Raw genomic sequence first — 12,320 nt, 5'->3', positions numbered from 1 at the left:
TTGGAATCTAAAGCGAGAGTAGCAGTGTCCGGAACTGAGAATGCTTTTTCTAAGAACGCGAGGATGGAAGCTTACCATATTCGGATGCAAAGGTGATACACACCAACACATTTGTTGCAATCAATCGTGTTGCATACTGATAACTTTCTTAAATCGAAACTCACAATTTATTTCCACAGACATATTGAACACAACATAACGTACACCCAAGTGTGCAATAATAAACATAACCCTTAATACATATATTTATAACACAATTAGTAACCGGCAAAAAAAAACAAATAAAACTTTCATAAACTGCAGCTTTTAAACCGTCACATAACTGCAGAAAATCCACGTTCCAAACTTGAGCCACTTCGACCAATAATCAACAAAAGACTTGAACCAAAAACCAACACATACACAATTGAACCCACAAAGAGCATGACCAAGACTGCAAAGCAGCTACATTCATTCGAAGGCTAAATATTACAACGTCCTTGCAAATATATAAAAGACCACGACATATTATTGTTATAGAGAGACAACGTTAATATATACTAAATCTGCATGGCACCAGAGCCGATCAATTTGGTGAGACCAAAAGTGAGAGCCATAGCTAACCATCCACCAAACACAACTCGAACAGTGGACTTAAGCAAGGGAGTCTTGCCGAGCAAGGCACCTAACCCTCCGAACACCATGAGAGCCGAAGTGGCGACCACTGCCACCACCATCAGTCTTATCTTGTGGTTGTCTATGAACACTGCGGCCAGCAACGGAGCAGCTGCTCCTACTGAAAAAGCAAGTGCTGAAGCAATCGCGGCCTGTCCTGGGTTGGGCAATTCCTCTTCTTCTTCTTCATTTGCCTCTCCCTGCCTCAACATATATACACACACACACATATAACAGAGAGAGTGAGAGAGAGAGAGAGAGTCTTCAATAATATTACGAAATAAAAAAACCTGTGTCTTTGGAGCGGCCTCTTCTCTCTTGATATGGGCAGCCTGTATATCCCTCTGGGTGCAGACAGACACAAACTCTCCAATGGCCATACTGCAGGCTCCGGCCACAAGACCAGCAAAACCAGCGAGCAACATTGCTTTGACGTCTTGTTTGACTGACCCAACTCCCATCATCAGTGATGCTACTGACACCAACCCGTCGTTGGCTCCAAGCACTGCCGCTCTCAACCACTGTGCTCTCTGCCTGTACTTGGCTTTCTCTTCTTTGTTCTCATTCCTTATTGAAATTTGGACGTCCTCGGAAGCAGGAGCAGCCATTAATTTGTTATTTGATGAGTTTTTTTAAATGTATTTAATTTGTTTGTGGATGGATGATAAGGGTGTGTGGAGGGCACACTCCTTTTATAGGCACCGCACCGTTTCTTTATCTGCGTTTCCTGACAAAAATATACGTCAAGGCAAAACATAGACTGATGGTGGAGATGGTGAAGCTGGACACTTCAGACCACCACTTGAGTGGAAATAACAGTTGGACGGACCCAATCTTATGAATTGTTTTTGCATGAATTATAGTTCCCGGTTTAATGAAGTGACGAAAAAGAGAACAATCGCGTCATCGTTCAATGTGATCCAATTAATATGGAAGCAGCTTCCTGATCACGTTATAACCTATTGTTTTCCTATAAACTTGATGGTCACCGTATAGACATCATATAAACAATAGATGGAGTAAAAAAAAAGTTATTTTTTGAATTCTGAATTGTATTTCCGATCGTCTAAATATTTTTAGATGAACGCTTTCCTCCTAAACAACCTTTGCTACTGCCGATCTCGATCGACTGCATTGAACAAATCGAAGTGCTTGTAGTCATTGCCTATTTACCACAAGTACGAAGCTAGAAGAAGATTTATGTGAACGGAGTATAAGGAGGGTCCTCGACGTCTCTTTAATCTGGAGTGCTTAATATGACGAGACCACCCACTTTCTTCTCCTTTTCAATAAACAATACAGAGAGTGTGTGTTTATGGGTTAATTCCACACGCCACAATCTTGTCTTTTGCCAAATTAATTGCTGGTATTGCTCGCTCTTCTGCTTTTTATTTATTTATCATAGAACTCACCGTGTCATTGCGAATACACGTCGTTCCACTCCATCCCAAATAATACATGTTCAAGGGTCCCTACCTCCTTGATAATGCCATACGGTCCGCGCGATTACAAAAGGTTTAGGGAGGTAAACTGATTGTTAGAATTCAGTGAAATAACTTTACTTCAAGATTTTTTTATGAGCTCGTTCTGTTTACAACATTTAAAAATTTTAGGTTAAATCACACAGAAATATTCGAAATGCAAAAAATTCTATAAAAACTTCAAATTTGACCAAAACCTACGAATTCGGTAGTGTTTTCATCGAAACTTCAAACTCTGCAAAATAAAAATGATAACGGTCGTTTGGCTATCTAGCTTGGATACCCGGTTATCTTTGAAGGGCAAAGAGGTACTGATACGGACGTACACGAACTCCTGTTTGATAATTGGTTCAGATCAAGACAAATAGAATCCGATCTCTCTTTTATTACATATATCAGTGTTAGCACAAACTCCATAGGTTTCCCACCAACGGCAACAAAAAAGAATGAGCAAAATATTATTGACACAAAACCAAGTAGTAACCCTCGGTTTCAGCAAGTTCTGCATTTATAAACCTTGCAAACGAAGACAAACTCAAGCCAATGCCATACCTTTGTCACAGTCATTTTAGCTTTGCAAATAGCTTAGGTGCAACCTGGAGATCAGATAAAAAGAATTCAGTATGATCATTTACACGTAGACAATCATATCAAGTCTCCCAATGATTCATGACTTACACATTTGTCGACACAATGCCGGTAATCAAAGTACTGTCAAGTGCAATGTTTGTGACCCGTCTCGTCACCTTGGATCCTCTTAACACATGCCTGCAATAAAGGAAGAAAACATGATGTTCGAGTCGAACCTCCTGCAAAGGAGGTATTGGGGGTAGATAATAGATTTCAAAGGATTGGCATCTCGGAATGCATTTAATGAAAGTATTTCATCCAACTACAATGGTTACATCCAGTGACCGAATTGCAATTGCGGAGCTCTTCACCTGATATTCAAGTAGAGACTTCACACATTTTGGCTTACAAAATTCCTCAAGGGACTTCTTCTGTCAACAACCTCCTCATCTGCCCTGCAATTATTGAAAATTACAACAGGTAGAGTACAACATCCTTCAAAGAATCAACTGCATATAGGTTAGATGGGTGATTTCGTCTGATGAAAATTCAAGAGCATTCCCTATTTTCCTAATTGTGAAAGAGCAACACCTTGATCGCCATCACAGAATGTCAATTTAGTTGTTTTATCTGCCTCTAAAACGTTCTGATAAAGTAAAATTATATCGTTTTAAAGTATATAGACCTTATTTTAGCTCTCAACAGATGAATTGAACCAGTTTTTTCACACGTATACATGTCCCGTAGTCACACGGGTCACACTGATCACACTGAGCAAATTTCGATAATTCAACACTTTCAGAGCGTATTGTACGACTAAAGAAAAGGTTCGGAAAAGAAATCGCGGTCGAAAGTATATGAGTATTATCCGATCGAAATCTATGATCACAAAACGAATCTTATAAGTGATAGTAGTGTTTTAGAAATACTTTGGACCAATGTAACTTTGTGTTCATAAATTTATTGTTTTATTCGCCTATGAAACGTTCTTATAAAGTAAAATTATATCTTTTTACAGTGTACACATTGGTGAGCATTATCCTTGCATTTTGCATTGCACATCGAATATCATTTGCATAGTCTACTAAATTCGTCTCATTTCCATCCAGTTATCACCTATTTTCATTATGTCTATAAATAATAAATTCGTAAGACACATGTAGGATTAATGAGAACCGTGTGACTAATATAGAATTGTGATTAAAGTGACTAGTATGGATATTTTCTTGAACGATGTGACCAGTGTGACTAGTATGATATGACCAGTGTGACCAATATACGAGGAGAGAGAAACATGAAGAAAGAGAAACGCGATGAAAGAGAAAAATGAAGAGAGAAAAATGCGAGGAGAGAAAAACGTGTGAAGAGAGAATTACAAATCAATGAATTAAAAAGAATGCATAAAGATATAATAGAGAAAACATATTTATAAAATTATTGTCTAAACTTATTTTTTTTTCTTCCAAAAAGTGAGGGATGGACAGTGAAACAAAATAAGGGTAGTTTTTATAATGCTTTTTGTTTGTACATTGAGTTCTCTCACATACCTCGAGAGCTTTTCCCATACTGAACAAGAAGATTGATAGAGAAATGGAAAATGGTGAAGAGAAAACTGTAGAGAACCCTCAGGCTTCTAAACATGTAACAAGCAACGATCCGGGGGGACAAATCTTCATTACGCCTCTCCGTGAAACGCCCTGTTTCACTTGACCCACTGAACCGTCCTCCAAAATCCTCAACTCAAACCTCAATATCACCTCCGATTTGCTCAAACAAGAATAAACCGGAACCTTTCCTCTGTCCCAGTGCCTTCTTCCTGACAACCACCTCAATTGATCGTAATAGCTCCGCAACCGAATGCTCAATTGATCATAGCTTCCAACAGCTTGTCTTTATCTAGATCTTCCTCCTAATCACAAACAACACTTTTATGCAAACCAACCATCCTTAATCTTAACAGGCTCGTAAATCCTAACAGTCCACTCTTTTTAGATAACCACATCCATGAAGTTGGTGGTTAGTGTAGAAATTTGCGGAATGATATCTTTATTCATAATCAGAATAACATATAAATAGATGATAGTCTTACATTGAATAAGTAAACTAAATAAAATAATAAATATTTTTAAATATATATTTTCTGGATTTGATAAGATTGATATATCTCGTAATATTCTTCAAGATCCGGTATATCTCAACATCCCCCTTCAAGTTGGAGCGTAGAAGATCACACGCATACCGCTTGAACCACATCACCTTGCGAACTTGTGTCTTAGAAGACATAACTAAAAAAAATCAAACAAACGACTGAGTTGCAACTTTGGCACCACGCACAAAAGAATCGTTTGATGATAACAAAAAAAAGGATGACAATCGCGGTGCAGAAAGAAGTCTCGGGAATAACTCTGATTCATCCGAGATTGAAAGGCAACTATGCGAAAGCGTTTAATGACAACAAATTTTTTGGCAAGAATAAAATGATTGGCAGTTATGCGAATAATCTTCAGAAACATGTGGGATTATGAGAGAAAAAAAAACAAACAAAATGACTCTCTTATTCTTAAAAAAACTCGAAATGATATTACCACTAGATCGATATATCATCATCTTCATCTTCACTCTCATTATCAACCATCATTTTTATGAAGAAAAAAAATTAAAAAAGAATATATATTTTCCGGATTTGATAAGATTGATATATCTCGTAATATTCTTCATGATCCGGTATAGTTAGTACTCGGACCTTTCTCTTTCTCTCCTCCAGCCATCACCATCGCATGCTCGAGGAACGGACTATTCTAATAGCACTTGATAAGAACGACCTAAGGGGAGGGTAAAGGGTTTTGGTATTCAGAGTTTGAGACGTTAATAAGAAAAGGGCTCGGTCGGTTCATTGGACACATAATGGGTATGGACCCATATAAAGTCTGAATGGGCCTCAAGCTATAAATCTTGTTCGTTTAAAAAGCCCATAAGAAAACCCCTCCATTGGGATGGTAAGGGTTTTCTTCGGAAGACGGAGATTTTGAGCAGTAGAACTAGAAGCGAGGATGGAGAAAACCGCCGAAGAGCTCCAGCGTGAGATCGATGAGCTTCACCGTCAGCAGCGAGAGGTGCAGTCTCTCTCTTTTAGTTATTCGTTGCGTTCTTCAATGTATCTAAAGTATTTTGACGCTTGCCTCTTTTGTGAACAGATAACAGAGAGGCTTCGAGACCCTCGGGGACTTCGGAGGGGAGGCCTTACCGGTGCTGCACCTCGGAATTTTGCTTCCAATGGAGCTCGCCACAGAGGCTTTCTTCGCGCTGTACTTACCCCTTTTTCCCCTTATTTCCTATTCCCAAAGAACAAATGTTGATAGATTGTCGGGTTTGCGTTGTGAAGGCGGATAGGAACGACATGGAAGATGAGCCTCCTGCCAAACGTAGATTGTCATCCGCCGTTGTCAAGGTAATAGCTGCTTCTGCATTTGGTCAGTGTGTGGGCTTGTGTCGGAGGTTTAAGTATTTCTTCTGCTGCTCAAGTTACGGTTATCAAATCTAGCCTTTCTTAATCTGTTCATTTTTAACTATTTTCTTCCAAAAATCCCCATTTTTTGGAGAAATATATAATGCAGTTTGTGCCCATTGTGAACTTCGGAGTAGTCTTGCTTCTCCTGTTAATAGACTCTTAACAGTAAGTTTTTCCTCAGCCTTACCGTTGTCTCTGATTGGGACTCAGGTCGGGGGTGGTGAGGTAGGTAGGGATGGAGACACTGGAGAAGATCTCAGGGAAAAACAGTTTAGAGCTGCTGAAAATCTAAACTCTGACCAAAGTGGGAATAAGTCATCCAGCCAACACCGTGGTGCTTGGTTTCAAGGAGATACCAATCAAAGAATGGCTAAGAAGGTAATTTGTCATACTCCTCCTGCAAAGCATTGATTTGGAATTGCATATCCACGCTTTCTGGCTTTCCTTGCATTAGGAACCTGAAGCTCTCACTTTGCCGGAGCCTGCACCAAGGATTTTGCCTAAGAATGAGGATCCAAGTTTGGTTAATAGGAATAGAAGAATGCTGGGCCAACTCTTAGGGACTTTGGAGGTATGTGCTGTAGTCTCAAATGGATTAACTAGATTGATGTTAGATGTGTTGATTCCTGTTCAGCTAATTGCATTCTTTCCCATATGTTTGCATGTTGCTTCCACAGAAGTTCAGAAACGAAGACAAACAGCTTTCTGGAACAGATGCCTTTGCACGGCGATCCACTGCCATGCAAAGAGTAAGCTTATCTTATTCAATACTCGACACTGTTGCTTCGTTTGAGCCTTTTCCAACATCATAGAGCTGTAGATGATAATGATTTAGAGATTATTGTATATCAATTAGAGTCTTTTGGCTTCAATATTCAAGAAAGATTTTTACTGAAGAATTGTCTTAGTGACTGACTTGGAAGAGGACATCTAGATTTCTGATTAACATCCAAGCTTTCGAACATAGGTTATGTATCCCTCGAAATCGTGTTTTTCTCATGATTTGATGTTAAGCAGAAGTAGTGCCCTGTCCCAAAATGGAAACACTCTGTCTGGCTAGCTTATTTTTTTTTCGTTCTACAAAGTGTAAACAGTGTTATTGCAATATTCTTTCTTTTTATTTAGGCTGAGCAAAAGGCACGTGAAGAAGGTGAAAGACTGAGGCAACAAGAGCGTGAACACATTGCTGAAAGGAGGAGGCGAGATCTTGTAAGCAGCTAGCTATTTTTTTATTTATCTTGCTTACTATTCCATAAATTTGGTAGTGATGTTCTCATATATGCATTTATTTCCTTGCTGTCATCAGACTCTTCGAGCTCGTGTTGCTGCCAAAGCAGAACAGAAGAAATTGGAACTGCTTTTCCTTCAGTGGACTAAACACCAAAAGAAACTTGGCAGTTTTATAAGGTAGTGTTGGGTGTTGTCATTTGCAATGGATGCTATTTCCATTAAATATCCTTGTAACCATTCATACTAATGAGCTTGATATGATTACAATTTGCAGGTTATTTTTAATTTCAGTCCAAAGTGTGCATATTCACAGTTTTATAGAGGCAAAGATAAGTTTCCATTTACATACTAATGTTGAACGAACTGGGCAAATGAGTGTTTTGTGATGTGTCCCTTGGCAGAAATCCCTCCTTTTTTTATATAGTTTAGCGTTTCTACTTAATTTTTTTTATTGCTTGTGGAATGCATCTTCAGGACTAAAGCAGAGCCACCAATATACTATATGCTGGCAAAGCCACTGGAAGAAGGTGGCACTATGTTGGAGCAACAGAAGGAGCAGGTATACCATAAGCCCTTATTTTGTGAAGTTTAGATTGGCATCTATGTTATGGAAGCACACAATAGTTCCCAATGGTCGCAGCTTACTTATGTTTTGCCCAGTTTATATCCTGTTAATTACTAGCTTTGAGCTGTTATTCATATTTTTGTAATCCCTGAGCTGTTCTTCTTGCTCTCTACTCTCTAGAAAGAGTATTAGAGAATTTCCTGTGCGAAGCTGCATTGAATTGAAAGGTTTTCAGGGGCTATATATATATTCATATCTGAATGGTCTTTACCGAAATGAGAATGAGACCTATTGTTGTATGGACAACAGACTTGGTGATGCGTGGAGCTTACCTAGAAGAGGATATGTTACTAATTAAATCTGGGCACAGGCATTCTTGGAATGGAAGGCTGCAAGGCGAGAAGAACTGAATCAGTATCAAAAGGAGATAGAAGAGCAATACCTGGCTAATGTAGAGAAGGAGCTGGAGAGGTGGCAGAACGTGAGGAAGGCGAACAGCAAAGCTATGAATTTGCAGGAAACAATGGATGAGGAATTAGAGACTCATAGGATGAAGAATGGGCTGAAGAAAAGGAAGATTCCTGGAGCAGGAGATGAAAACAACAACGAAGATGAGGAAGATGATATGGAGGATGAAATGATGATGGATGATGTACTTGGAGATGCTGGCGATAGGAACCTCCAAGGGGCGGATGTGGTGGTGGCAAAGGATGATACAGCCGATGCAGAGACTGGGGCGGTGGCGGCAATGGCAATGACGCTGAACAATCTTCTAATGAGCACTAGTTTCAGTCTCTGGTTTCTTCTTTCTGCTTTTACTCTTGTTATATATATATATATATATATATATATATATATATATATCTGATGCTTGTATGGTGTACTGAGAGGACTGAGAAGCTATTTTGGTGCGATGCTTATGATAGGAGAGATTTTCCTGCTGGGGAAGTGGTTCTTTTTGCCAGGCAAAATGATATATCATGTGCTGTAGATATATTACTTTTGGTGTTGGTGTCTTTTAGCTTGAATAAATAAATTAAATCGTGTGTAAGAGGACACGGGAGCTTTGAAAGGACATATTAATGGGCATATGCAAGGCCCTCCCTTATTATTGAATAATAATCAGCGTAGTCCGGTGGAGTCTGGAGTCTCTCTCTCTCCCCCTCCCCCTCCCATTTTCACCGCCATTAAAGAGCGAGATAGAGCTATGCCACCATCTTCGTCTTTGAGAGGCGGAGCCAACGGCGACCTCGGTCTCCGTCCGCCGCCACTGTCTCAGTCAGGTCGTCTACACCATCAGCCTTACTACAGGAGTAGGTCGGCGTCTCTGAGGGGATGCTGCTGTTGTCTCTTCCTGCTTTTGTCGTTCCTGGTGTTACTTGTGCTGGCAGTAGTGCTCATTATAATACTGGCCGTGAAGCCGAAGAAGCCGCAGTTCGATCTGCAGCAAGTGGGAGTGCAGTACATGGGGATTTCATCGCCGAATCCAAACCCTAGCTCCCTGGATCCAGCTTCCTCCTCCGCATCCCTCTCCCTCACCATTCGCATGCTTTTTACTGCCGTCAATCCTAATAAGGTGGGGATCAAGTACGGTGAATCGAGTTTCACAGTGATGTATAGAGGTATTCCTCTGGGGAGGGCCACCGTGCCTGGGTTCTACCAGGAAGCCCACAGCACAAGGAATGTGGAGGCCACAATCTCCGTTGATAGAGTGAATCTGATGCAAGCCAACGCTGCCGATCTCATCAGAGACGCTTCGTTGAACGACAGAGTGGAGCTCAACGTCCTCGGGGTTGTTGGCGCTAAGATTCGAGTCATGGACTTCGATTCCCCAGGCGTTCAGGTTCATTTTCTCTCTTGAACAAGTGCAATTTTAGTATTATTACAATTGAACTGAAATTCGATTTGAGGTCTCTTTCCTACTCCTAGAATATCTTAATTGGAATGAGAATTGAGATTACGATGATTTAGTCGCTGGAAGCTGTTTTCTTTTTTAATAATTATGCCCCCTTGTTTAGAAAAAAAAAATCTTTGGCTCTAAGCGTTACGACGAATTGTAAAAAGCGTGGGTGAAAAAGGGAAAGGCAGGAAATGCTGACTTTTTATGTGAAGAGAGATTCTTTAGAAGAGGAGGCACCGACCCACCACTAGACTCTGTCCCCACTATGAGTTTTGCCTTTGCTTCTCTTGCACTTTTAACATATTTTCCACCATCATCGTTTGCACCGATCCGCCTGGATGGCGTGATTTGAATGTGGATTATAAAGGGAAAGATGCAGGAGGCTTCTTTCCTTGGTCGTAAGCACATGGGGCCTTGTGCGTTTGAAGTCAGTTCTCTATTTTTTTTAAAAAACAAAAACAAAATAGAAGGTCGTTTCTATATTTTCAAGCAATTGTTTTTTTGAAGTGTCACGTCTTTTTTTGTGAGAAAGAGATAGAAGAATGATGCTGTTTCATTGATTGTTCTAATAGGACGGGCAATGATGCAGGTGTCTGTTAATTGCGCAATCATAATAAGTCCCAGGAAGCAGGCGGTCACGTCCAAGCAATGTGGCTTCGACGGCCTTAACGTCTAAACCCGTACAACTGTACGAGTCTTTTGATCACTGAAAATGTGTCCGAGAAGGCTTTTTCTTTTCTACTGCAATTCTTTTTCCTCCAAACGGAGCGTAGCACAGCCACAGCCACAGTCCAGACTCAGCAAGTTAGAAGATGCCGTTTATACATTAACTTGATATGTCCAGTAAGTCAAAACAAGAAAATGCATCAGGATCATAAACTTTGTTTTTGGGAGCTAATTGAAGATGTAACGAGGAAATTATCAACGGCATTGCATATAAATGTAAACATTGTTGCTTCCACAAGCAGGTAGAGTATCTGACGCCCATAAGTACTTCGTTAATTGCAGCCTGTCTATAGATCAATTGTTGTTATATATTGCTTGTGGCCTGTTAATGGCTTCATCGATGCATTATTGTAAACCCACAAAAGTTTAACTATGGCACTATGTGCCTCAACCATCAAAGGCCTATAATCGTAGATTTAACATCTAGGCATCCAAAACCTCTACGATGTTCAGTAACTTCTTGTTACCTCAGGTTCCAACAGATGTACAGTAGCTCGAATAAATTTGTTGAGTCTGCTGCAACTACTTTTCAATATATGTGTGTATATATAGGATGTAAGTGGGGGTGATAAAAAATACTCGAAAATCGGGTATCTGTGGATACTCGATTTTAGGGTACTCGTTGTTGAGGAATAAAAGTACAAGGAAGATTGAGCAACCAAACCGAGAATGCAAACCGAATAATCTGCACAATCACACTACTTTCCTTCCATGTTTCTAAGCATTTGTAATTGATTTATTTCCATATTCTCCTAGTCTATTAGCCGTTGCACACCATGTGATAGGTGTATATATGTTAGACAATCATCTTTGTACAGATTTAAGTTCGAACATGGGACTTTTGTCCTCTTTTATTTTAGAAACCATTTTGAACTCTCTCTTTTAAGTATTGTTCATTTCATTCATACTTTATCAAACAATTCAAACTCTAAAAATCTTCATTCGAATCTGTAAATATCCGCGAATCCAAATCCAAAGAAATTCAAAGTATCAATAAATCACTTTTAACATTGGGAGATGTTATCAGTGCTTAATCTTCTAGAAACCAACATATTCCATATAGAAATCACAAGCTAACAATATTGATGAGTGATTTTGCGGTAATCCTAAAACACTAATGTTTGTCAATGAATCTCCAGTTGAATCAAATTTGGAGGAAATCTATAATTCTCTTATGTAAATCAGATTTTTTTCTCTTATATAGATGATTAGGTGTTATAGGCCAAGTTAAACCATATAATATTGTTATAAAACCATATACCTTTTTTTTATTGTTTTTTTAATTTAATTCGTCTTCTATGTATAAAAAATACGATCGATTGTAATTGATCCTAACAAAAATATTTCTTTCAAAGAGGCAGAATGATAATTCTTGACAAACAAATAAACGAGTTCATATTAATAATTAAAATCCGAAAAATTTCGATTTTACGCTAAAAACCGAAATATTTTTTTCGGATCAAATAATTTGTAATTTGTAAATTGTAATTTGTAATTTGTAATTTTTAAATTTTTAATTTGTATTTTTCAATTTTTCAATTTTCAATTTTCAATTTTTAATTTTTAATTTTTAATTTTTAATTTTTAATTTTTAATTTTTAATTTTCAATTTTCAATTTTTAATTTTCAATTTTTAATTTTCAATTTTCAATTTTCAATTTTCAATTTTCAATTTTTAATTTTTAA

At 38.7% G+C, this 12,320-nt stretch overlaps 3 protein-coding genes across 3 annotated transcripts; 2 read left to right on the top strand and 1 right to left on the bottom strand.

Annotated features, from left to right (window-relative positions):
- Positions 1-362: 362 nt before the first annotated feature.
- On the bottom strand, positions 363-1,297 carry LOC104805046 (vacuolar iron transporter homolog 2.1). Its single transcript, XM_010529449.1, has 2 exons — positions 945-1,297; positions 363-854 (listed from the first exon to the last, which is right to left on the bottom strand). Exons 1-2 carry the CDS (start codon positions 1,260-1,262, stop codon positions 540-542), a joined length of 633 nt encoding a protein of 210 aa, XP_010527751.1. The 5' UTR covers positions 1,263-1,297; the 3' UTR covers positions 363-539.
- A 4,405-nt stretch (positions 1,298-5,702) lies between these two features.
- On the top strand, positions 5,703-9,007 carry LOC104805935 (pinin). The gene is made up of 10 exons (XM_019201590.1): positions 5,703-5,818; positions 5,900-6,010; positions 6,088-6,153; positions 6,424-6,591; positions 6,668-6,784; positions 6,891-6,962; positions 7,339-7,422; positions 7,520-7,620; positions 7,918-8,002; positions 8,379-9,007. Exons 1-10 carry the CDS (start codon positions 5,756-5,758, stop codon positions 8,874-8,876), a joined length of 1,365 nt encoding a protein of 454 aa, XP_019057135.1. The 5' UTR covers positions 5,703-5,755; the 3' UTR covers positions 8,877-9,007.
- Positions 9,008-9,085: 78 nt separating this feature from the next.
- LOC104805045 lies at positions 9,086-10,943 on the top strand. The gene is made up of 2 exons (XM_010529448.2): positions 9,086-9,851; positions 10,498-10,943. Exons 1-2 carry the CDS (start codon positions 9,099-9,101, stop codon positions 10,582-10,584), a joined length of 840 nt encoding a protein of 279 aa, XP_010527750.2. The 5' UTR covers positions 9,086-9,098; the 3' UTR covers positions 10,585-10,943.
- The last annotated feature ends 1,377 nt before the right edge of the window (positions 10,944-12,320 follow it).

This window comes from Tarenaya hassleriana, unplaced genomic scaffold (genome assembly GCF_000463585.1).
Source record: "Tarenaya hassleriana unplaced genomic scaffold, ASM46358v1 Cleome11, whole genome shotgun sequence".
NCBI lineage: Eukaryota > Viridiplantae > Streptophyta > Magnoliopsida > Brassicales > Cleomaceae > Tarenaya > Tarenaya hassleriana.
Note: the sequence above shows the minus strand (reverse complement) of the source record. Positions and strands in the feature narration are given on the sequence as shown.